Raw genomic sequence first — 23,907 nt, 5'->3', positions numbered from 1 at the left:
CCCCCCCCCCCCCCCCCATCCCTAGCGACTTTCAGACATAAATGGAAATTGTTCAGTCCAACTCTGATTATATTTGCAGGTGTAGTTAGATTTACACAGCGCTATGGAGGAGTGTCTGGTGAGTCCACACAGCATCTCGGGATGGGAGAAAAATGTTTCTCTGGATTATTGGCATTTCTTTAAACCAATCAGAATTTTCATGGGTATGGAGCAATGGTGCCGCTGCAAAATAGCATCAGGAAGGAACTTGTTTTGGTGGAACATATGTACGTTTAAAAGAGGTTTTAGTGGGGCAACAGAAAACTCTGATTGGACAGATAGTCCAGCTAGCTATCTGGATTTACCCTGCTGAGATCTGAGGAGCATATGGTAGATACCTGGGAAATCCAGCCAATCAAAACAGGATGTTGGCAAGTATGCTGGAAACTGGGAAACAGCTAGCCTGGCTCTGCCAAAAAGTAACAAACTGTTTACCAGCACCCCTAAAACTTACTACTGAATTAATTACTAAGTTGATTAACAATTATTTGTTTTATGGTGGATTACGCTCAAGACTATAGAAGACTACAGTACTCCACTGCCCCCAGCAGAGAGAAAGTCCGGCACATCACTCCCCGTACAACGGCGCATTGTCATTATTTTTACTTTAGTATTTGTCAATTGGATACATGCTGTTAGGTTTTTTTAAATATTCTATTTACAGTGCCAAGCCATTTCTCAAATTTCAAGTTTTTGTGCTAAGCTAAGCTATTTAACTGCTATCTGTTGCTTCATATTGTTTAATTATTATTAGTTTATCATGAGTTTAATGTAAACAACATCAAAAAGTCAGATATGTATATACATCTTTTGGAAGATAACACAATTCGTTGCCTTTTTTCCAACAACAAAAATTACAGTGCAAAATAATCATTCCTATATTCTAATTTTACGTTACAGAATTATCCCTCTGCTGAACGAAATTTACAGTTTAAGTAACAAGGCACCATTATGTGCAGTTGACATGTATTAACTGTAAGGTGGGACCTATTTCACACTCTGTCCCCATCTGGTCTGAGTCAGCACTGCTGCCGTTGAAGAATTACGGATAATTCAAAGAGCAGGTCCATCCGAGCGAGAGCTGCTGCATGACCTGCTCATACGGTAATATCCATATTTATGACCTCTTGATTTATTTTTCATAAAGGTCTTCACAGCGTCCTGAATGTTGCTCTATGAACTTCCCTTTCTCCTTCAAACCTCCTGACTGAGCACATGTTGAAGCCATATGCAGAAGATTTTACTGATTAATCACTTAGTACAAATTTGCTCACTTCACTGACATTTGTTCTTTCCTGATCCCATTTTGTTTGCTTTAATTTTTTGCATATCTTCACCTCTCAGCTCGTTTGTTTGTCTCAGCTGACTTATTTTTAAATGAATGATTTTAGAAAGTAGTTAGAGGATCATCTTTGTCTGTTTGGTTGATGGCAAGATATCTTACATTACTTAATGATTGCTCCAAGGATTAGCATCTGTGCTATAGACCCACACATTTTCAGCCAAAGCAATGTCAGTTGGTTGTTCTCATACACTTTAAAAAGAATGGACGTAGCATCACTGACATCACACATTGGTTTGTGGGCTGCCACTTTGACGCCTCAAGTTAGCATTTTGGCCGTTGCCATCTTGGTATTTTGGAGCGAGAAGTGATCAAAAAGAGGGCAGCGCTGGGAAGGAGGACATCTATGGTTTATACATACAGTAGGTGCAATTTACAGGGGAAATTGGGGGTTTAGAACAATGTCTATTTTAAAACAAATTGGACTATAATTAACTAAATGAAAATCATGATGTATTAAAGAAGACTTAAAACTAGCAGTTGAGGCCATAAACTTAACATGAAAATGTTTATTGAGGTAAATCAAGTGAGAAGTATGGTAATTTCCCTTCTTTTTTGGAGCAATTGGAATCGCCTCCTGCTGGAAATAAAAAGACGCAGGTATAAGCCACTATAAGGAACCGCTTAGGTGGTTCACAACTTTGGAACAATTATTGGTTAGATCGCCATGTTAAGGCTTGATAGGATGAATCCTAATGGTTTAAGTGATCTTGAGTTTTCTTTTAGCACTGTCAGCATTTCAAAATTTTGATTTATAGAGTGAGCCAGTTGAGGTGGTTTGGGCATCTGGTAAGGGTGCCTTCTGGGCCTAGAGGTGTTCCAGGCATTTCCAGCTGGGAGGAGGCCTTGGGGAAGACCCAAGACTAGGTGGAAGGATTATATCTCCAACCTGGCCTGGGAACACCTCGGTATCCCCAAGTCGGAGCTGGTTAATGTGGCTTAGGAAAGGGAAGTTTGGGGTCCCCTACTGGAGCTGCTGCCCCCGCGACCTGATCCCAGATAAACTGAAGAAGATGGATGGATGGAGGGTTGGATGGCTGGAGTTAACATCTCAACATGTAGTATGTGGATTTGCACAAAATTGGCCTGTGATGGTCGACAGAATGTTTCCTCTAAACTTTCCTTTAGCGCCACCTGTTGACATTTGTGGGTTGCTTTGTTATCAGCATTTAGCCAAAACACTGCTCGACCAAAGTACGGCCTCACAAAACGTATGCCGTGGCAGTAGACTCTTAGTCTTGGTAGAATATATGTGCTACTGGGCTGCAATAACCAGTTCACCTGTTAAACATCATGCTATTCATGTGATATTTTCTCGGAAGATCAAACCAAGGAGACAAATGATAATTTGGAGGATGGAGGAAAAGTAGTTGAGCGTTAGCATAGGTTTGTGCTCAGTGCCTTCTAGTTAAATAGTAGTCTGTATTTCATATAAATAAGCATACTGTATGTGAGCAAATATGCTGTATGCAATGATAACTAAATAGACGAAACAAACAAATTTATGCTGTTGAAATTTAAATAAAACACCTCAGGTTCTATTAAAAACATCCTTTTTTAAACAGAAATTGTGTCCCTTTGGTCTTTTCTTTTTAATACATTCCCTTTTCTCATTACTATTATCTCATTCTTTTACTCTGTAATTTGCTCTTCTATACCACACACCTTTTTAAATTTTCTTTTTTTGTATTCTTTCCGCTGTTCTCTCAAATTCTTTTGGGGTGGCAGTAGCTCAGTCAGTAGGGGGTTGGGAACCGGAGGGTTGCCGGTTCAAGTCCCCATACGGACCAAAGTCTGGTGGTGGACTGGTAGCTGGAGAGGTGCCAGTTCACCTCCTGGGCACTGAGAAGGTGCTCTTGGGCATGTTACCGAACCCCCAACTCCTCAGGGCGCCTTTCAATGGGCAACCCCCCCACTCTTACCTCTCTCCATTAGTGCATGTATAGATACTAAGCATGTGTTTGTAATTCAGGTTTGTGTAATAACAGAGTGAAAACATTGGAATTTCCCCTTGCAGGATTTATAAAGTATACATTATTATTATTATGCAATAATGCTTCTTTCCCCTTCTCTGGAAGGCCTCCAGATGATCAAAAGGATGTGTGTGATTGAATTTACTACTTCAGATTACAAAAGTCATTTTCAGCCAGTCGCCAACTGCTCATAAGTTTCCACTACAAGTAAAATGCATATGCAAATTCAGCTCCACAGCTGGAGTTTCAAGGTATCTCTGTATCTCTTAAACAGGTCTATGATCTTATTATGATCCCATATGTGGTGATAAGATTTGCCGAGGCGTCAGAGATGAGGAGGTATGATTGCTGTGACAGAGAACTGAAGGGGGGCAGAGATGACAGGTAATCACGTTTGAATCTTTCCTCTGGTGGAGAACGGAAGGTCAGGGGGAATGGATTGAGTCGTGGGAGGAGGGCTGAAATTATGTAGAAGTGAAGAGGAACATGACCTTGTTAAAAGTAATCTGTGTTACCTTTTAAACAGAAGCAGGAGAAAGGGAGGGTTAGTGAATGCTCAGGGGTGATAATTCCAACGGTTATGTGATACGAGTCTGAGATGAATGGCTAGGGGAGGAGATGAAAGGTGGATGTAGAAGACGCAAAGGAAAATGTCAATGTTTTTTTTGTTTTTGGTTGTTAAGACCAGATTTATTCTCCCTTTCCACTTTTTCTCAGAAACACATGTGCTACAGATGGATTTATCAAACAGACACAAGAGCCTGGAGACACAGTTTGTGAGTAATCGGTGAAGTGTGCCTTCAATAAATGCAAATAACCAAATGAAATATGAGACATACGGCTGCTTGTGGGTTTCGTTGGATTTGATTTGCTAGGTCGGTTGTATATATTGTCTGCCTTGGAAAAGTAAGCTGATTTGTGCTGATATAGTAACAAAAGGTCAACTTATTTGCAAGGAAAAGAAGTAGAAGAAGATAATAACAACCAACTATAAATAAACTCCTATAATGCCGAACACTGAGCAGAGAGCGAGCAGTTATCTTTGACGTTCACTGGGCTGCTAATGCATGCTGGCGAGTCCACTCTTTCAATAAGACATTTATGTGGTTGCTTTTTATATGCAGTCTTCTCTTTTAATTTGATTTAATCTCTTTCTCGTTTTTGAAAGAACTTGTAATTGAATTAATAACTGACAACCTGATTTTTTTTCTCACGTGGAGTCCCTCCATTCACCTTCGTCCAATTATCCGAGAGGGGAACAGCTGCAGCGGGGGACCCCAAACTTCCCACCATGTGGCCCTAGTATTTAAATACTATGCTAGCTTACAGCAAGCTTTATGTTAGTTATATTTTGGTATCCTGTTATTTTTCTGCTTCCTTTTGTTGGGTATTTCTTATTGGATTGTTGATAGTTTAGAGGCAGAAAGGGGATGAGGGGAGAGAGAGAAGTAGGGATCAACCGATACCTCCCCCCATGAAAAAGCATCAGGATTTTTTTATTCTCTCTCTCTCTCTCTCTCTCTCTCTCTCTCTCTGTCTCTCTGTCTTCTTTCTAATGCCCTTAACCTAAACAAAAACAAGCCACGGGCAGGTTCACATGCAAGAAGGCAAGCATGTGCAAGTGCGCTAACACACACACACACACACACACACATACACACACAAACACAGAGACACGAGAATTACATAAGACAGCCTAAGCTAAACATTGAGCCCCCCTCTTTTGATCTTTTGTCTGCTATTTTTTCTGTTCGGTTAAGTCTAGTTTACAGCTTTGTCATATTGAGCCATATGTGTTTTCATGTTGATCACTTACCGTACAATAAGCAAAATAAAAAAAATAAAAAGTAAATACTGGAGATAGTTGTCTCCCTCCTCACCAGACACAAAAGTTCACAGAGATTGCCAGGTTGGGAACACACTTTCCAACAATACTGCCTGAGCAGCTAACTTTAAATGCTGGCTATGTTGACAGTCATAAAAGCCCGTGCTCACGCAGAGCTCTGTACCAACTGACTTAAAATTACTCCAACACCCGCTAAACCCTCATGACCTTTTGCCTACCTTTATAGTATGCCTGCCCCTTCTTCCTTCTCACTCTCAGTGCATGTGAGCTCTCTTATAATAACCTTTCTGTGTCTGTACCCATGACAACTGGACAATTTATTCAGGGCTGTCACCGCTTGCCGGCAGCTAATGGGTTGTCATAAGTGGCCCGACTGTTGTGGGTAAAAGTGCAATTACTGTGCCGGTCTCAGGTAGAAATCTGTTTTATAACTCCTTGTGGTACAGATCTGTGGCCAGATGTATTTCACTGATCAAGTGATGTTTTAGCCACACTAGCAGCATGGCTCATGGGATAGAAATGTTAGTCACTAAATGCAGACTAAAATATCTCAACAACTACTGTACAATTTCTATGAAAAGTTAAAAGGACAGGCAATGATGGTCTCCAGAGAACAAAGTCTAGATTGACTGTGTGTTTACAGTAAGCTTGCCATTGGCTGCCTATTTCAGTTGGAATTCTCTTCCCCTTCTTCTCTCTCTGTGTTAGCGTTTTCAAAATCCCTGTTGCTACATGATACAACAACGACCTCTGAGTTAGCAACATACATGCAATGTCCAGCACGTTTTTCAACGTTTTATGTGTTATGTTCTTTTGCAGGGATCAAGCCATTTTAACACCAGTGTTTGCATCCCAAAGTACAAATGCTCAACCTGTTCTTTTTCCAGACTTGTCAAATACTGAAACTTGTCAGTGGCTCTCAGCATCAGAAACTGACGCAAAAAAATCACCATGTATGGAACCAAGGGGGTAAGCGTGCGTCCACAAAGTGTACCTACTATTTGTTGCTAACAATCACCCGCTGTTAGCATCCCATTGACTGCCATTCATTTTGACGCCACTTTGACAGCAAATAACTTTCATCTGATGTATTTAAAGACTCCAGTCTAGGAGTTAGACTATTCCGTTTTTCCCGTAAGTACTATTCACACAGGATTAGTATAACATGTGGACCTTGAATGATTTAGAAATTAAACCCCCCCCATCTGAGTTTCAAGTGGGGCATTCGCAAGGGATAAGCGAAGCTTGCTTTAACCGCCGCACCGCAGTTTGGTCGATCTTTTTGGGCCAGGCCCGGTAAAGGCTACCAGAGGCGCATCCCCCAAACCCGCCGAGGCGGCACTCAAAGTATCATCGTCAGCCCTTGGGCAAAGCCGCAGGAAACATGTTGACTCGGTTGACTAGGTTGGCCATGAAAGGTTACGTCAGCGACCCCACACAATCCCATATCCGTTTTTGCAAAAGGTATAAAAAGGCGCACAGGACACAAACACTTTGACAAAGTAATATAAGACCCGGCCAAATCACAGAAATCTCTGGAGGTCACTTTTATTTAACAAATTACAGAGATGGCCGATTCCCACGGGATTAAGACAACCTCCGTAATTATTACAAATGATTTGAGGTCACCAGGTAATACTAATCCCTTGTGAATAGGGTTTATGTGGAGTAAGGATGGGTTCAGCCAGACCTTTCTTCAACACTGGCACAGCGCTCAAAGACATATAGTGTGAAGATAGGTCTGGCTATGACTACTGTCTGGTAATTCCCTGAATTCCACCAGTGTCACCATGTGGTTTGACATTTTGTTTTTTTAGTGAAATATCTTGAGAATTATTTGATTTGGTTCCCCTCAGGAGGAATTGTAATTACCTTTTATCCAACGACATTTTTAGGCAAAAATGTATCTAATATGGACATGAATGTTCATAACCAAATACTTTTAAAACTATTGCTAACAATCAATGTTAGCATGACAACATGACAAGCATTATATCTAATAAACATCAACATCTTAGCATTGTCACTGGGAGCATGTTAGCATGCCGACATTGGCATTTAGCTTTGAAGTTTGAAGTAGCTTCATAAAGCATGGCTGTAGACAATTTTGATATTCTGTTCCATAAACTAAATTATCAACACCTGTGTTCTTTAGTGTAGGTACTTTTTTCTAATCCCATGTATGTACTTTGCTTTACAGAGGGTTTGTGTAAAACCTGCCAATGGCTTTTTGCAGGAATTCAGACTTATAAGATAGCTTTTGGCTGTATTTATTGCACTCTCACACTCTTATCTCCACTTCACTGCAGGCATGCACGTGCTGTAGGTGATAGCAGTCTTGGGTGAAATCATGTCTGAAAATGGTGTCAAATAGTATAGCTTCTGTAAGTGAAAAGAAATTCAGATTTATGATTCAATTGTATGACAGCATAAAGAGCCACAAAGGGCTTTACTATCAATCATAGAATATCATATCATAGAATATATCACTAAATATGCAGTATGCAGTGTGTTTCTAGCTGTCAGCTGTTATTTTATTTTCTCTTGGGGTGTTGGATATTGTAAGACAGCACGTGACTCTATTCATTCTCCCAGAGAATACTCAATGTCTTTAAAACATTCATTTCCAGACAACGAAACAAGCAGCATTCCCTTGTAAATCATTCAAAAGATAGGTGCCCATGGGACAGGCACTGGGACCTTGATTATCTTTGTATGGAGCTGGCTGTGCAGAAGTGCTGTCCATTGTTAATTACATCACAAAGTCACGTTTCTGTCTTGTAACACACCGCCAGAGGTATTGCTGCAGTGGTTATTGGCCTTTGTAATGCAGCAGTAAGTGATGCTGCACCTGGGGCTGTGTGTGTTGCAGTGTAATGTACATTGGTGATTCATTTAGTGTCTACTTACTGCGCTGGTAGTGCCATCTGTGTCTGTTAGCCTCTGGTGCAGATCCAACCAGACAGTCTGCAAGGAGAAGCACAACAACAACAGAAGCAACATGTCAATCAACAAGACTAACAACAGCAACTACTACAGCCAGCTTCAAGCAGACATTTGTCACTCACAACACGAGGTATTAGGCTATACGTTCACATTAAAAGAATATGAGGCCTTAATTAATTTCTGCATGTGACATAACTAATTTTTTGTAGTGTGGACAAAGAAATCCAATTTCCGATCAGATCTGGGCCACTTTTATATGTGGTCCTAACCCCTATTTTCCTTGTGTCCTGGATGCGCTGTGAGCTATGACTGCGATCCTTGAAAGTCCATCTTTAAGGTGGAAAAACATAATACGACATCACAGATCTTTTTTTTAAGGACAACCCAGAAAAGAGAAGGCATGGAGCAGGAGTGCCTGGAGTAGATACTGTCTTAATAAACATACAATTGTACTGTAACGTACAGAAGTACAGACATTATAATCTGGGAGATGGGCAGCAAGTTTCTCCACGTCTGAGACTTTCCCGGTGTGGTATGACGCATGACAGAGGATGGAACAAAACTGGAACGCAGCCGGAACGCAGCACAGACGTGCCCAGTAGAGAATCGGAGTAAATCTGAAAGCCAGACTTGGCCTTGAGAAGGGCCATATCAGAATTTATATGTGTTTTTACAGAGCTAGCCCCGCCCTAATGAGCTGTGATTGGCTAGTAAATGTTGCCTCGACGCGTTGATGTGATTGGATGCTGTATTATGATACTATGATTATTGACATGGATTACTATGATATTAGCAACTTTGTACGGCTCATTTTATCTAAATTAGCTAACTAGCTTGCTAATTCCATGCTACAATCATTACAGGAATTGAGTCCAACAAAGTTGCCCGTATCTGGCAATTTCCTACGCTGTGACAATAGTGTGTGGATAAAGCATTCAGTTCTTGAACTGCACATAATTAGCAGCTGTCTAGTTGGCTAGCTTGTTAATTTCACTGTTATTTATCGCTATACTGGTTACAGAAAATGAGCCAAACAGCAGGCGCTAGTCACCCGCCCTTACTCCCCGCTGCTAGAAGACTTCTTCTCTGGGAGGAAAGTGGACGGTTAGAGATGGAAAGGACCTTCAGTTAGCCTAGTGGATTGCAAAGACAGCTAGACAGGTGCGCCACAATCAGCTGTTTCTCTGCAAAGGGATAGTCAAGAATACATTGCAAAGTTTAGACTGGGAGATTGGCACTCAAATCATTTGTAGATCGAATTGTGGTCATCACAAAACATTTTCTTTTCTTTGTCTTGGTTTTGGCATTTGGTGGGGATTTATGGTCTGCTTTATGTTCACCTGGTTTTCCTTTTACAAGCTTGTCCATGCTTTGCTAGCAGTGTAGCAGAACCATGCATCCTTTTCAGCCCTGTCGCTCCATTGTCAGCCCCCAACAGGGCGCGCCCCCTAGTTTGGGAACCACTGGTTAGCGGCTGTAGCAATTTAAAATTCTGCCAGCACAAAACACAGCGCCGGGGGTCACAGCTCGCTGCTGTGCAGCGACTGCACTGGATCTAACCTGTAACGGCAGCAACAGAAAGTCTGCTGATCCAGCGGGGAGTCCGCTATTAGGACCCCCTTACACTGGTTGAATTTTAGTTGCTATAGCCCCCAAATGTCTAAAATAATGGGTCACTTCAAACGAATGTGAACAGTCTCGGCAGAAAGATCAGATCTGGGGGAGGTGGAATTGAGCATTAAGCCCCTGTAATGTGAACGTTGCCTTAGTGGACAAGCTGGGGCCAGAAAGCATTAAAGCAGGATGTGGTGTCTTTTTTAAGATAAAAATAATATTCAGCAGGGAATAAGGGAGGATGTTTCATAGAGGAGGTGGATGCATGCCAATAGGAGAGGCCCGAAATGAAACAGAATGATTTATATCAGCATGAAAGACCTAAACAAGAACACCGAAATGCCAAATCTAATTAAACACCATGGTGTAGGAATTATAAATTAATTTACATAAGCCTGTGTGCAAAATAAGGGGATGTAATATCATCAAGGACTCAAGTGACTTTTGCAGAGCCACCCTCCCCTTAGTCACTATTGATAGCCCTGTTTTATCATTAGTTTTTCTATTATTGCACAACACCTATGACCACAGTCATTGTGTGTGTGTGTGTGTGTGTGTGTGTGTGTGTGTGTGTGTGTGTGTGTGGGGGGGGGGGTCTACAAGAGTTCCTGTCACTGTTTAGCAGTTTTTACTACTGTAAAGAAACTTTTATACTTGAAATATTTTCTTTTGTTGACGTATGTGTCCCTTATACTGGAGGTATCTTCTTCATTCTACAAGTATCTGTGCCGTGCACTTGGAATTATTTTCTTTATTTAAAATAGCCATGCCTGGGAGTATTTCTCTAATTCATAGAATCCGTTCCTTTATTGACAAAATGTGTAAAACCCAATGCGTTACATTAGGCTGCAGGTAAGAAACTTTGTTTGAAATATGCTTTTATTTAAAGTATCTTAAAGTTGTATTTTCAGTACAGTGTCTGTTCTTTAACTAAAAAGACACCGGTGTTTCCTGTTCTCTGCATCTTGGGTGGCATTTAAGAACCAAGGACTTAAACTGAGTAAGTGTAGTGCCTTTTATAATGGTTTGAACTAAAGGAAAGAAACCCAATACTTTACGGTTTTTCTTTGTTAAAGTCTCTGTAACTAGTGTACTTATACATAATAACATAGACAACTACAGTTTTGCGCAATACATGTTCTCAAACTTCATACTATGTTTCTTTCTTGTTTAAAAAAATACATTAAGCAGTTTGGCTTTTCTTAGGGTCTATGTAACCTGGTCTGAAATGTTTCTATTAAAATGTATATATCGTGATATACTGTATATCGTTATCGCAAAAGGCTGCAATCTATATCGCAATATGGATTTTGATTTCAGAGTTGCTTTATAGAATGTACAGTTTATGAAAAAGGAGACAGAGACTGGTACTCCTCTTCCTCTCCCTTCTGAAAGCATTTTTCTTCTTTTCTGTGTTTATCTATATTGCTCTTTTACTGTATTTCCTACCATATGAGCATGTGATTGACAGAACCCCTGAATGTGTTTCCTATTTGCATGACATCAATCAACTGTTTCTCTCATTTAACAAGGGAATAACATGCAGTTCTCAAGTTAATCAATGTTTAATGACAGTAGTATTCTGTTTCTACTCAATACTAATCCTAATTTTAGTTTTCATTTATTTTTGTTATAATTATAATACAATTTATTATTAATCTGGTAAGTAAACAACAACAATAAAGCTTGGCCATCAAAAAAATTCCAGTAGCGATCCCTGTTACAGCCAGTGCTGTGGCACCCAGGGTTTTGCTTGTTTTTATTCCCTTTTGTTGTTTTCCCTTTCCCATATGTGTGAGTATGTGTGTGTGTGTTTGTGTTTGTGTTTGTGTGAGTGTGTGTGTGTGTGGTTTTAGGCAAAGCTTTTGTGCGGATCACATGGCAAAACTGCGCACATGGTTGCAATCTCCTCATCAGGCTCCTGTTGAAAGTCCCGGAGATTATTCACTGCCATCACATGGCAGAGTACTTGTTGGCCAAAAACTCTCAAATGCGTCTCTAGTTTGTGCAAGCTTCAACTTGTGAGTTTTTTGGATTTTTGGGACGGAGATTTCCTTGGCTCACGCCTGAATGGTCTTGCTCTCAAGCCCGGCTTCACCCTGCCTGGATCAGCCCACCCTTCCTCTTGACTTGAGTTTGAAAATCAAACAACTCTACCTTCAACTGCCTCATCCGCTCACACAATACGTTAGCCTGGATGCCAGCCGAACCTAGCCCCGCCCACAATATTTAAGGGCCGGGAACTTTGGTCTGCACTTGATTCATTGTGGAGCACCTATGCTCGAACAAGAGCTGTTAGGACCAATCATATCGGTTCTCTCGAGGTCCTGTAATTGAAATGGATATAGCTAATGGTTGTAATTCACCATGTGTTCTATTTAAACATCCATGGTATTATCTTATGATACATCCAAGCCTGTAAAGTAGACGATGCCGGGTGCAGTGACTAAAAGCCGCGGTCAAGTCGAACAGTTTCTAGCCATTTCCAGATGCCTTCAGGCTGAACAGCAAGTCCCACAAACACTCACATCCTTTTGGGTCCAATTCCGATTCATTAAAATGTTATGAGATCCACATATCAGCTTGTAGACACTCTCCAGGTGTTTTTACTATGACAGAGTAGCTGTCTAAATTCTCTACAAGCGATCTATAGCTGATGCTACTTAACAACAAACTATAGATGATCCGTAATCAGAACGGATTTAGTCTCTCTCACTGTTAAATGTCACCATCAGCCACACAAAATGTGTTCTGTTCAGAACAAGCCTTTAAATCAGACAAATTAAAATCCTTCCAATTCAAAAACAATAGAACGTGCATGTAAAACGTCATCGTGTTGAGTCGATTCTGAACCAATCACCCATTAGGCAGCAATTGCGCCGCCTGCCTCTCAAAACTGCGGCCGCCTAGATTTCGTGAGGTTATTTCATTGTGCTAGAAATCACGGTAGATGTGTAACTGGACAACCGTCTTTAAGTGAGGAAATCTCTGAAAGGTGTAATTTTCTGAGAAATTAAAGCCAAATCTAATAGATTGATGCCATCAACACAAAATTTAGAAGGGCAATGCTACTGATGTAGTTTTTAGTTACCGTGCCGTGAAGTTTCCCGTCTACGGCTCAGACTCAAGCACATGGAGCTCTGGATCCGACCCGTGCTGAGTTGCTGAGTGTCCCTTCTTGCTGTAAAAGTAGAGATGAGCAGCGCGTATTGACTGTTTCTCTCATTAGATCCCCATGCTTTGGGGGCCATGGGTTTTAGTGAATGCTCAATTCTTCACAATCAAGACTTCAGGTTAAGGGGACACATTCAATAGTTAATTCCTCAGACAAGACATGAGTAAAGGCAGCGAGCTGAGTGGTATAGTTTTTATGTGTCTGCGTGTGAGGAGGATGGCATTGATTTCTAGTTTTTCCCTCCACTCTCAATGCCTGTGAGTCAGAGTTAAATAAACCTGTTCTAATAAATCACAGCAAGCGCTGCAGGTTTCTGTCACCATGGTGACGGATGAGTATTACTGTTGCTGCTCTAAAAGTATAGCAGGGAAAGTCAAAGCAATGGGGCCTGGCAGAGTGGGAAGGACACACACACACACACACACACACACACACACACACACACACACACACACACACACACACTGTATAACTGAGAGTTGGATGAATGATTTGAGATTAATGTGACACAGCCATCACTAGACTTTCACCCAGGAGACAGTCAAACTTTGCAAGAAGAACAAACTTTGCAGAACAAACGGAAAAGTTCTGTAAAGTTTTATCACTTTTTTTCACAAGCATATATGGAAGTGAAGTAACATAACAAATGACCATGATTTGTTCTCAAACCAGGAACTTTTTTTTCCTTGTTTTCTTTGGCCATTTTTTACCTTTATTTTTATAGGACAGCTGAAGACATGAAATGGGTCAGAGAGAGAGGGAATGAAATGCAGCAAAGAGCCACAAGTCGGAGTCAAACCCACAGCTGCTGCGTGGAGGAGTAAACCGCTACATATGGGTGCTCGCGCTCTAGCAGGTGAGTTACCAAAGCGCCTACCAGGATGTTTGTCTAGACTTAACTTTAGTTGTTTTGTTGCATGAACATAACCAAGTATTTTTGTGCCTTAACCTAACCACTGCAACTCTGATACAACATTAAAGTATTTAAAACCGCAACCGTTCTGTGGTTTAGTTATCCCGTGGATATTCCCTGCCACTTTAGGGACACTAAGTTATAAAGTGCTCCGATTGGTAGTGGAAGCGTAGGAATAAAAGACCTATATTGTCATATGGTTTGGTGTGGTAACGACTTGTTGCAAAAAAATGTGCTTATCTACACCTCCAACACTCATTTTATGATCACTTTGTTTCTACCAAATCTTAAGAAGAATATCAGGCTCTCGAGCTGATAATTCTCCACCATGTTCACCAGCTAGTCTCTAACGTTGTCTGCCGTTTGGTGCTATGCAGGGAGTGTAGAACCAAGAAGATCCAGGAACAGCCGGAGAAGGTCTGAGGAGGCAGAGCTCACGGAAACTTGGACAGAATTTCTTGTCAAAATGTAATGTATGTGCTTGCAAAATGTATTTCTCTGTGCTCACAATATACAATTGCTCGCTCAGGAATGAGGCTACAAGTGCTTACATCAAATCTACAAGCTTGCACATTTTGCACTATATTTACCTCAATACTTTTACCTTATAAACAATCTTTGTTAGACTTCAGACACAAACCAACAACAGCCAAGGTTAATTTTGACCTGCCATCCAGCTACTTGCTAAATTGATAAGCAACAGCAGATTGGACCTATTGTTGCCGGCGACGTTTGTCACTGTAACCTGTGAAAGTGTCGGCAAATGTCGGCTGGAAAAGAAGCTGCTATTGGAATGTTTTGTTCACCGCTCTTTGCCGATAAGAGGAGAGAACTCTACAAAAACAAGTAAGACAAAGAAAGACAGGATTACATTATTATGCTGAAAAAAGACAACAAAGCCCCATCACTTTGCTTGTCAGTATGAAGCCTCAGTAAGCCATCATCTTTTTTTTCAGGTGAGAAACACATTTTCTTGTATGTGTCACAAAGTGAGAGATAAATAATGAATATTTTGTAAAACCAAAAGAACAAACAAACTCCCAGTGGAGCGTGGAGGAAGACAGCAAGGGGAAACTGAAAGTGACACCAAGCAACAGAGGCACCATGGATTTGCCACTTTGAGGTTTTAAGGAATGGTTTGCAGGTAACAGGATTTCCAGTGTGTTATCACAGAGCGGTGGTGCCAACACAGGGCACTGTTTTCATCCCGCCAGGCACCACATATCCCAATATGTAGCTGGCTTATTATTCATTCAGGAAACAATATTCATAATTCACTCTGACACAGTGTGATTGTATCATTTCCTCTTGCAGACTCATGCACAGCTTTCATACTGAGATCCAAGAAGCTACTACCATTCCAAATGGAGAGACATTCAATACTCCTCCATAAAGCCACATTTTGCTTTGATATGATTACTGGAGCATACTGTCTGGCCTTCTGAAAATGTAATCCAGCAGAAAATGTCTATTCATTCTGAAAACACACTTTGCTACATAGTTGGCTGACCTATTTTCTCTTCTATGTGCAGTGTCTTTCTGCTCTCCTCTGTTGTTGCCAGAAGGGTAATTTTGGAGGAAAATTTCTCCTCTTTCAAAAGGAAAATCTTTCACCAATGTGGAAAATCATATGGAAAATGTAGCAACCTTGCAAGACCTCAAAATGAAAGTGTGTAATGATAATATATTTCAAATAAGAAATGCTGTGGCACTGTTTTTCTTTCTTGGATGGGTTTAACATTTTTGAAAAGAGAAATAAAAGTGCATTATATAAAAAAATGTTATTGAAGTCATTAGCAACTCATTTAATTCCTGTGTCTTTCAAGCTCCTAAATAGCTGCAGACAGGCCTACGTTGACGATGGGGTTTTAGGGATTTGCGTGTTATTGTTGAGCTTGTAATCTCTGCACTGATACTATCCATCCATCTCCATCTGCTTATCCAGTATTGGGTAACGGGGGCAGCAGCTCCAGCAGGGGACCCAAAACTTCCCTTTCCCGAGCCACATAAACCAGCTCTGATTGAGGGATCCCCAGGTGTTCCCAGGCAAGAGAAATAATCTCTCCGCCTGGGTCTTCCCCGAGGCCTCCTCCCAGCTGGACGTGCCAGGAACACGTCCCTAGGGAGGCGCCCAGGAGGCATCCTTACCAGATGCCTGAACCACCTCAACTGGGTCCTTTCAACGCAAAGGAGCAGCAGCTCTACTCCGAGCTCCCCACAGATGACTGAGCTTCTCACCCTATCTCTTAGGGACAGTGTCGTGGATTGTTCTCAATCAACGTCTGGAAAGACCAGGTGATGTCAATCTTCAAGTTTTAAATGCCCAGACTTATCTGACCTTGCCCCAACAATCAGCGCCATGGGTTCTTCTAAGCAGTTGTCTTTGAAACTGAAAATAGTTGACGCTCACAAAGCAGGAGAAGGCTAAAAGAAGATAGCAAAGAGTTTTCAGATGCCAGTACCATCTGTTCGAAATGTTATTAATAAATGGCAGTCATTAGGAACAGTGGAAGTTAAAGCAATATCTGGAAGACTAAGAAAAATATCAGACCGAACAGCTCGCAGGATTGTGAGTAAAGCAAGTCCTAACCCTTGTTTGACTGCACCATCCATCCAAAAAGACCTGGCAGACACTGGAGTTGTGGTACACCATTCCACTATAAAGAGACACTTGTACTTGTACCTCTTCTACATACTCACCACAAAAATCCGCGTTTGAAGTTTGCAAATGAACATATAGACAAGCCTGATGCATTGTGGAAACAAGTTCTGCGGGCCAATGAGGTTAAAGTAGAACTTTTTGGCCCCAATGAGCAACGGTATGTTTGGAGAAGAAAGGGCACAGAACTTAATGAAATAAACCTCTGTCCAACTGTTAAGCATGGGGGGGTGGATCAATCATGCTTTGGGGTTGTATTGCAGCCAGTGGCACAGGGAAGATTTCACGAGTAGAAGGAAAAGTCGATTCGATAAAAATTTAAGCAAATTTTGTACGCTAACTTGATGCCATCTGTGAAAAAGCTGAAGTTAAAGACAGGATGGCTTCTACAAATGAATAATGATCCTAAACACACCTTAAAATCCACAGTGGAAAGAGGTGTAAACTGAAGGTTTTGCCATGGCCTTCACAATCTCCTGACCTCAACAGAATTGAAAATCTATGGATAGACCTTAAAAGAACAGTGCTCGACCGACAGCCCTGAAATCTCAAAGAACTGGAAAACTTTTGGAAGGAAGAATGGGCGAAGATACCTCAAATAAGAATTGAATGACTCTTGGCTGGCTATAAGTAGTGTTTACAAGCTGTGACTCTTGCCAAAGGGGGCAGTACAAGGTATTAACTTTTGCAGACACCATTTTTTTGTTGTTGTCATTTTGAAGGTGTAAATGATGGAAATAAAATCTAACTTTTTGTGACATATTACACAAATGTATAATCCGTCATTTGATGCCTTTTGTAAATTTTTTCTATCTTTTCTTGGCTTCTTTATTCACATTAATACATTTTTTTACCTGGGGTGCCCAAACTTTTGAGCCCCACTGTATACATTGACCAAATCCCCCAAAAAGTGGCCAGCTGGAGAAGCACGATAGACATAGATGTGTACATTAATTTGTTTTGCCCGTCCACTTTCAAGCTTTGATTAGTCACTGCGTACTTTTCTGCATTAAAAACCCCAAACATAAATAAAGCATTCCTAACAAAATCCTGTCTTCAATGCTGTCTTAACAGACAAAAATCTGACTAAACTTACGTGTTTAATCATCTGTGAGATGAAGTGCCTTTGTGCCACAGTCAGAATCTGTGTACAGCAATGGAGGGCTTCAGGATCACAGGTGATTTAAAAAAAATTCTTTAGTGGAAAGTGTTTCAATCATTCAAAATCAGTCTTCTTCCCAACAATTCAGCTTGAACCACGAAAATTTGTTATTACATTAGTTTCTAAGTCAAAGGGATTTAAGGTTGGTTCTAAACAGGCATTGCTGTCCCATTAGTGTCATGTTGCCAGACCTTCCTCCACAGCGCTGCAAAGGACGGTCTGTCCACACAGCCTTCCAGCATGGGAGGAAAACATGCTCAGGTGTATTGGCATTTCTTTGAACCAATCAAAATCATCTTGAGCAGCGCTAAAAGTCGGACTCAATGATGGTGCCTCTGCAAAATAGCCTCAAGAAGAAACCTGTTTTGGTGGAATGAGTACGTTCAAAGGTTGTTTTAGTTGAGAAAACTCAGATTGGACAGATAGTCTAGCTAGCTGTCTAGATTCACCCTGCAGAGATCTGAGTAGCAGTTAACCATAGTCCTCAGAAATCCGCCGGAGTTAAGACACAAAGAAAGAGGAAGGTGACGGACATCCAGCGGAATTTGCGGAACAATTCCATAAAAGAAACGTTGTTGATATTAACTACTGTTGGATAGTCTGTTCACACAAACAAAAGATATCCTACAAAAGTAACACACACCATGGGTTGTAGTGAGGCGCTGATAACTGGAAGTAGACTGGAATGTGTGTGCAAAAAAGTGTTGCACAGACATTTGCATGTCTCTATTTATTCTGATGAGGTTTCGGCCCTCAGGCCTTCTTCAAGTCAACAGTCAGTGCGTGTTTCTGTGTTTGATTGTTGATTTGAAGAAGGCCTGAGGTCCGTACAATGTCAGAATAAACAGAGACATGCATATGGGACCAGTGTGTACGCTGTTTTACTATACAAAAACAATCAAACATTCAGTCCCTCTAGTCTTTCTTTTTATTCTTGTGCTCATGTTTTTATTTCCTTTCTATGATTCCCCATGCCTCCCTTCCCCCCTGGCGGTACTTTGTGTTTATTTATCTTAACTTTTTTTGCTGTAGTGCCCCGCTCTCCTAAAGACAGCTAAGTCTGCAGGGGATCCATTAGCCTTAGCATGTTGACTACCGGACAGGACGCAGGCAATGCAATGGAATGGAGAGGGGGAGGGGGAGGGGGGGAGGCAGATAGATGTAAAGATAGATCGATGTAAAGAAGGAGGGAGGCATCTGGCCTACCTCTATCCTCTCCAACACCCTACCTTCATCCTCTCCTATGTCCTACCTCCATCCTCTCCTACTCCCTACCTCCATCCTTTCCTACTCCCTACCGCCATCAAAAGAACAAGTTAAACAGATAAAAAGTATGAATGGAAATTTCGTAGTTCAAGGTGTTCTCAGTGTTGGTTTGTTTCACTGTTTCCTAAGTTGATTAAATGCAGCATCTTTCCAAAAGAGAACAAGTAATCTTGTTATATAATTGTGATTTCAATACTGACCAAAATAATTGTGATTGTGATATGATGATTTCGAGCAGCCCTAACCACAGTGTGTGAGTGTGTTCATGGTAATGAAAGAACATGTGTCCCAGTGCTACAGTGTGTTATTAATTGTTGTTTTGGACAACAATGGAGCTCTTTGGCAAAGAGGAATGATATATACTATTTTTGGCTTTGTATACAAATAATTCACTGTTGCTAAATCTTCTCTTCTGAGTGATGGACAAAGTGTGAGAAGAATGTCACCAAGCTGTTAAAAAATTCGGGAACACCTTTAGCTATTCCAGATCATACAGCATGAGTCAGCAATAAAAGTAAAAGATAACAACCAATAAAAGCTCGCCAATAGTATTTCACCGTACAATTTATATGTACCAGTGTTATTATAGTAAACTGAAACTGAAAATGAAAATAATCAGTGAAAAATACTTTAAAAAAAACTAACAATGTAATGTATATGTATTTGTAGCCACATTCTGAGACAATAAACCTGGCACTAAGACAAACAAACTGAAACTAAACTAAAACTAGCAAAACACCCTCTGATAACTAATTAAAACTAAACTAAAATGAAATGAAATTGAAAAGTCAAAACTAAACTAAAATTTAAAAAAGTAATATAAACTTCTTAACTTTAAACATGATCTGAACACGGCAATAAATGACCGAATACAAATAAGGAATAAGATATATCATTCTTTGGATACAAGGACAATTCTCTGAATCAAATCTTGTTGGTTTAGGTCTTTACATGGGATATTTGTTGACAAGAAAATTATTGAATGTGCAAAAAATGCAATATCTTCATAAATGACCAAAACCCATGTGTGTGCGTATCTTTATTCCTTACCTTATTCTCCAGTCGTCCAACGAGTTCCGCCAGGCGGTTGATCTGAGCGTCCAGACCTTCTTTCCTCACCTCCACTGCACCTGCAACACATAAACATACACAAAATATACTGAATAAATGAGTACCAATATACATTAACTTGCATTGCTACTACTGGGTTAAGACTAAATTAGTCTCGCTTTGCCAGACCCCCATCCAAAGTGCGCTGAAGGAGGGTCTGGCTATTCCACACAGCATTCAGGCATTGGAGGAAAACTTACTCTGGTTTGTTGGCATTTCTTCAAACCAATTACAATTGTCATAGGCGGTGCTAAACTCCGCACAGAGCCGCTGCAAAATCGTCATAGTGCGAGAAAAATCTCAGATTAGACAGATTGGACTGCAGTCTAGCTAGCTGTCTGGATTTACCCTGCAGTGATCTGAGGAGCAGATAAGCGAAGTCCTCAGAAATCCACTGGAGTTTAGAATTCCAACCCAAAGAAAGCTTACGGAAACGGAAAAGACTGTGGCACTGGAGCAATCCTGGAAGTGGAACGTTAAGTAAATAGACTAGGACTAGAACTGATGCAGTTGTTTTACATTTGTTCAAATATTTACACCTGTTAAGGAAACTTTTTAGTTTAGGTAAGAGAGCTTTTAGTGTCAGCAAGGATATTTTAACTGTTGTTTACCGGTCACTCATTGAATCCATACTCACTTTCAATATCCCTGCCTGGGACAGTGCCCTCCCAATCCAACAGAAAATAAAAAACTTGCATGAATAATAAATCAAGCCAACAAACTCCACACCCATTCAGTACTCAGGGAAACCACCAGCTTCAATCACCAAAACCCCCTTCACCAATCTTTTCAGGTACTGCCATCAGGTCGACGCTACAGAGTCCCTCAAAAAACACAACAAATCCTTCATTCTCACAGCCATCAACACATTCAACAGCTCCATTCAGGCTTCTCCTTCCATGTTTTTGCACTTTGCACGGTACACTTTTTCTATATGTATCTTTATGTTCTTATATGTAAGGCATACAAGAACATAAATGTTGTATTTATTAGGGGTAGGGATCACCAGAGGCCTCAAGATACTGATGTCATGATATGTTATTATTGCAATTTTAAACATATTGCTTCTATGATATATTGCAATTGATTAACTATTTTCAAACTTCAATTTCAAATGATGTCCCCAAAGGAAAACTTTGTCAACATTTTTCATCTAAAAAGATAGATTTCTCTGCTTGTTCATCTCACTTCCATTTAATTGCTGGAAAATGGGATCAAGCAGACAAACTGACCAGTACAAATATAATAATAAGATAGATACTTGGCATCTGTGAATCAATATAGTATTGCCACGGACAATATTACGATACTATGCTGTTTCAATCCATATGTCATTTCAGCCTGCCCTGTCAAAGACAAACTTCTGTCACTGGTGACAGACAATACTTTTTCTTATCTTATCTAACACATATTCAAATTATATTTCCCAAGCCAGACTGCAGGATGTTATTTCCTCACGCAATATTTTTATTCATTTTAAACCAAGAATAAACAACTCATCCATACAGTATGTTGTGCTTAATAAGGTAACAGCCTCTGTGGTGGTGCGACAGATGGTGTTATATTGCTCTTATATATTCTGATTGGTCATATGGTTGCAGTTAAAAACACAGCTGCACTGAGCAGGTACTGTACCCTACATGAAGAATTATATAACACTACAGAATTGTTGCTCTTCTCATGTATCTCTCTTTTCATTTCCATTGTTTCTTCATGAATATTTCATGTAAAGTAGGAGTTCCAGAGTTGCTAATAAACAGGCAATTATATCTGTTTATCAGAAGGAACTTGGCCTGTTCAAAGACAGTAAAAAAGAAAAGGGATGGATGGGAAGCCAGCTCCTGTTGAGCTCTTATTCCAGTGGGATTTCTAGACACCAAGCTGGGCTGTTTCTCATTAGCTTTGGTCTTATTACATTATAATTACTTATTACAACATTATTTGACTTTGACAGAAAATGTTGGGCAAGTCTATTTTTTAGAATGATGCTTATTACAATATAATATTTCATTGTTAATGATGGCAAAACATAAGGACCTCACATCACCGTGTATGTGTGTTAAGAGTCATTTATCAATAACAGAATTAAGCTCTGCATTTAAAATTTTTAATGTCATAAAAATTGGTGCATCTTGGAACATTTAAAGAACACAACAAAACACACTAATTATCATGTAGATGTAAAATGTAAAAACAATCAATCACAAACTAAGACTGGTATGTAAGGTTTGTTCTCAAATCTCAAAATCTCAAAATTAAAACCACATTCCCATTAACTGGATGCTTCCCTGGTAAAAATATTGCAACAATGTCTCACCTCACATCATATTCCCCTGCATGAATATGTTTTTTTGGTTTCACTTTGATAAAGAGTTTAAGTATGTCAGAATTTGCAGTTTTGAGCTTCTTGTCTTTAATATAATGAAGTGTATTAATACTCACAATTAAAGGTACCCTATAGAGTTTTTTACCACTAGTAAAGTAAATGGAGCAATATTTTCACTGGTGGGCCCATTGTTTGTATTGATGCTCATACATGCATGTGGGTGATGCCATTCAAACGCATGACCTTGGTTTCATGGTAAACTGCTAGACAACCGTTGGTGGCACTAATTTGCTAGAAAATGAAGCAAAAAATCAACAATTCAAAAACTGTTCAAACATAGTTAGGACGTTGTCCAGATGCTGTTGAGATACGTGTCCAAGGAGTTGCTCGCTCTTCTTTTGCATAACACATCAATCTATCAACAATCCACACAACTAACTTCATGCACTCAGTAAATCAATGTCTGAGGTGTGCGTGCGTTTGGAGAAAAAATGTGGTACATGATTTTGGAAAGCAATTTGACAACATGGTAGTAAAAATATGTTGGTGTATCAAACATCATGCTCCTTAAGATACCAGCAGACAGGCTAATCCAGCACAAATTACTGCAAAATGTAGTATTTGAACCTCATAATTAAATACAAAATGATGGCAAAACTGCTAAACGGTCCACTTTTTGCATAAATAACTTTGTTTGTATGAGTATTCTTTTAAGTAAAGCGCTGTCATATGAACACTCTATATTGTGATAGAACGATAAAAGAGGGGACTGTGAGTCGGCTACAGGCACCGCCAGATGCGAGTCCTTTCAGGGGTCATGGTAGTTGAGTTTAGCCAGAAAACGTGAGCGTCATGCAGCGATGGTGGTTATGTCTAGTCTTTTGTTTTCAGTAAAAAGTGAAATCCGCTCTCCGGGACAATACCCATGGAACTGAAAGGGTGACTTAATTTCTGCTTGTTTTGTATTGTTGTGCCTAATCAAGACACATCTCCCACTTTTTTTACAAATCACACCTTGGGTACAACATTAGTTACATTGATTCATTGAGTATTGAGGATATAGATTGAGGATTTTTATTAATTGACTAATTTGTGTTACTCAAGGCATTAGTTCAGCCCTACTATTGATGTTAAAATGCTTCAGATTGCCTCTTTAGTTCAACTCCCATAGTGAAACTGGCAGTGCAGAACTGGGAATTCGCTTTTTTCCTTCACTTTCTATGTTGATGCTTATTGGTGTGTGTTGGTAGGACCAATAAACTGTAAAATCAAAGTAAAGCACACTGACAAAACGTGTTGTTGCCCTCTCAAACACGCCCTTTCTCTTCACCTCTTGATTTCTCTCTCCTCTCTTGATTGCTTCCTCTTATTCTCCCTCTGTCTTTTTCTCCCTCCTTCTCCTCCACTCTCCCCGTCGTCCTCTTTCCATTCCCTGAAAGCCTCCTCGCAGCTAATTGGAGAGTTGGCAGCCCTCTCTTCATTAAAAGCTTTAACAGTCAGTCAATTAGGAGAAACCTCTCTCCACCCCCCCCCCCC

The 23,907-nt window shown here is 40.3% G+C and overlaps 1 protein-coding gene across 1 annotated transcript in view; it reads right to left on the bottom strand.

Moving 5' to 3' along the window:
• necab2 (N-terminal EF-hand calcium binding protein 2) overlaps positions 1-23,907 on the bottom strand; it is a 140,552-nt gene that overhangs the window by 28,889 nt on the left and 87,756 nt on the right. The window contains exons 8-9 of the mRNA XM_034879189.1: positions 19,986-20,065; positions 8,111-8,167 (exon numbers count right to left, since the gene is read on the bottom strand). Of these exons, the coding sequence (XP_034735080.1) occupies positions 8,111-8,167; positions 19,986-20,065 (137 nt within the window). The remainder of the gene's footprint in view (positions 1-8,110; positions 8,168-19,985; positions 20,066-23,907) is intronic.

Source organism: Etheostoma cragini, chromosome 8 (assembly GCF_013103735.1).
Source record: "Etheostoma cragini isolate CJK2018 chromosome 8, CSU_Ecrag_1.0, whole genome shotgun sequence".
In the NCBI taxonomy this organism is placed as follows: domain Eukaryota; kingdom Metazoa; phylum Chordata; class Actinopteri; order Perciformes; family Percidae; genus Etheostoma; species Etheostoma cragini.
The sequence above is the reverse complement of the archived record's forward strand: the minus strand, read 5'-3'. Positions and strand labels throughout refer to the sequence as shown.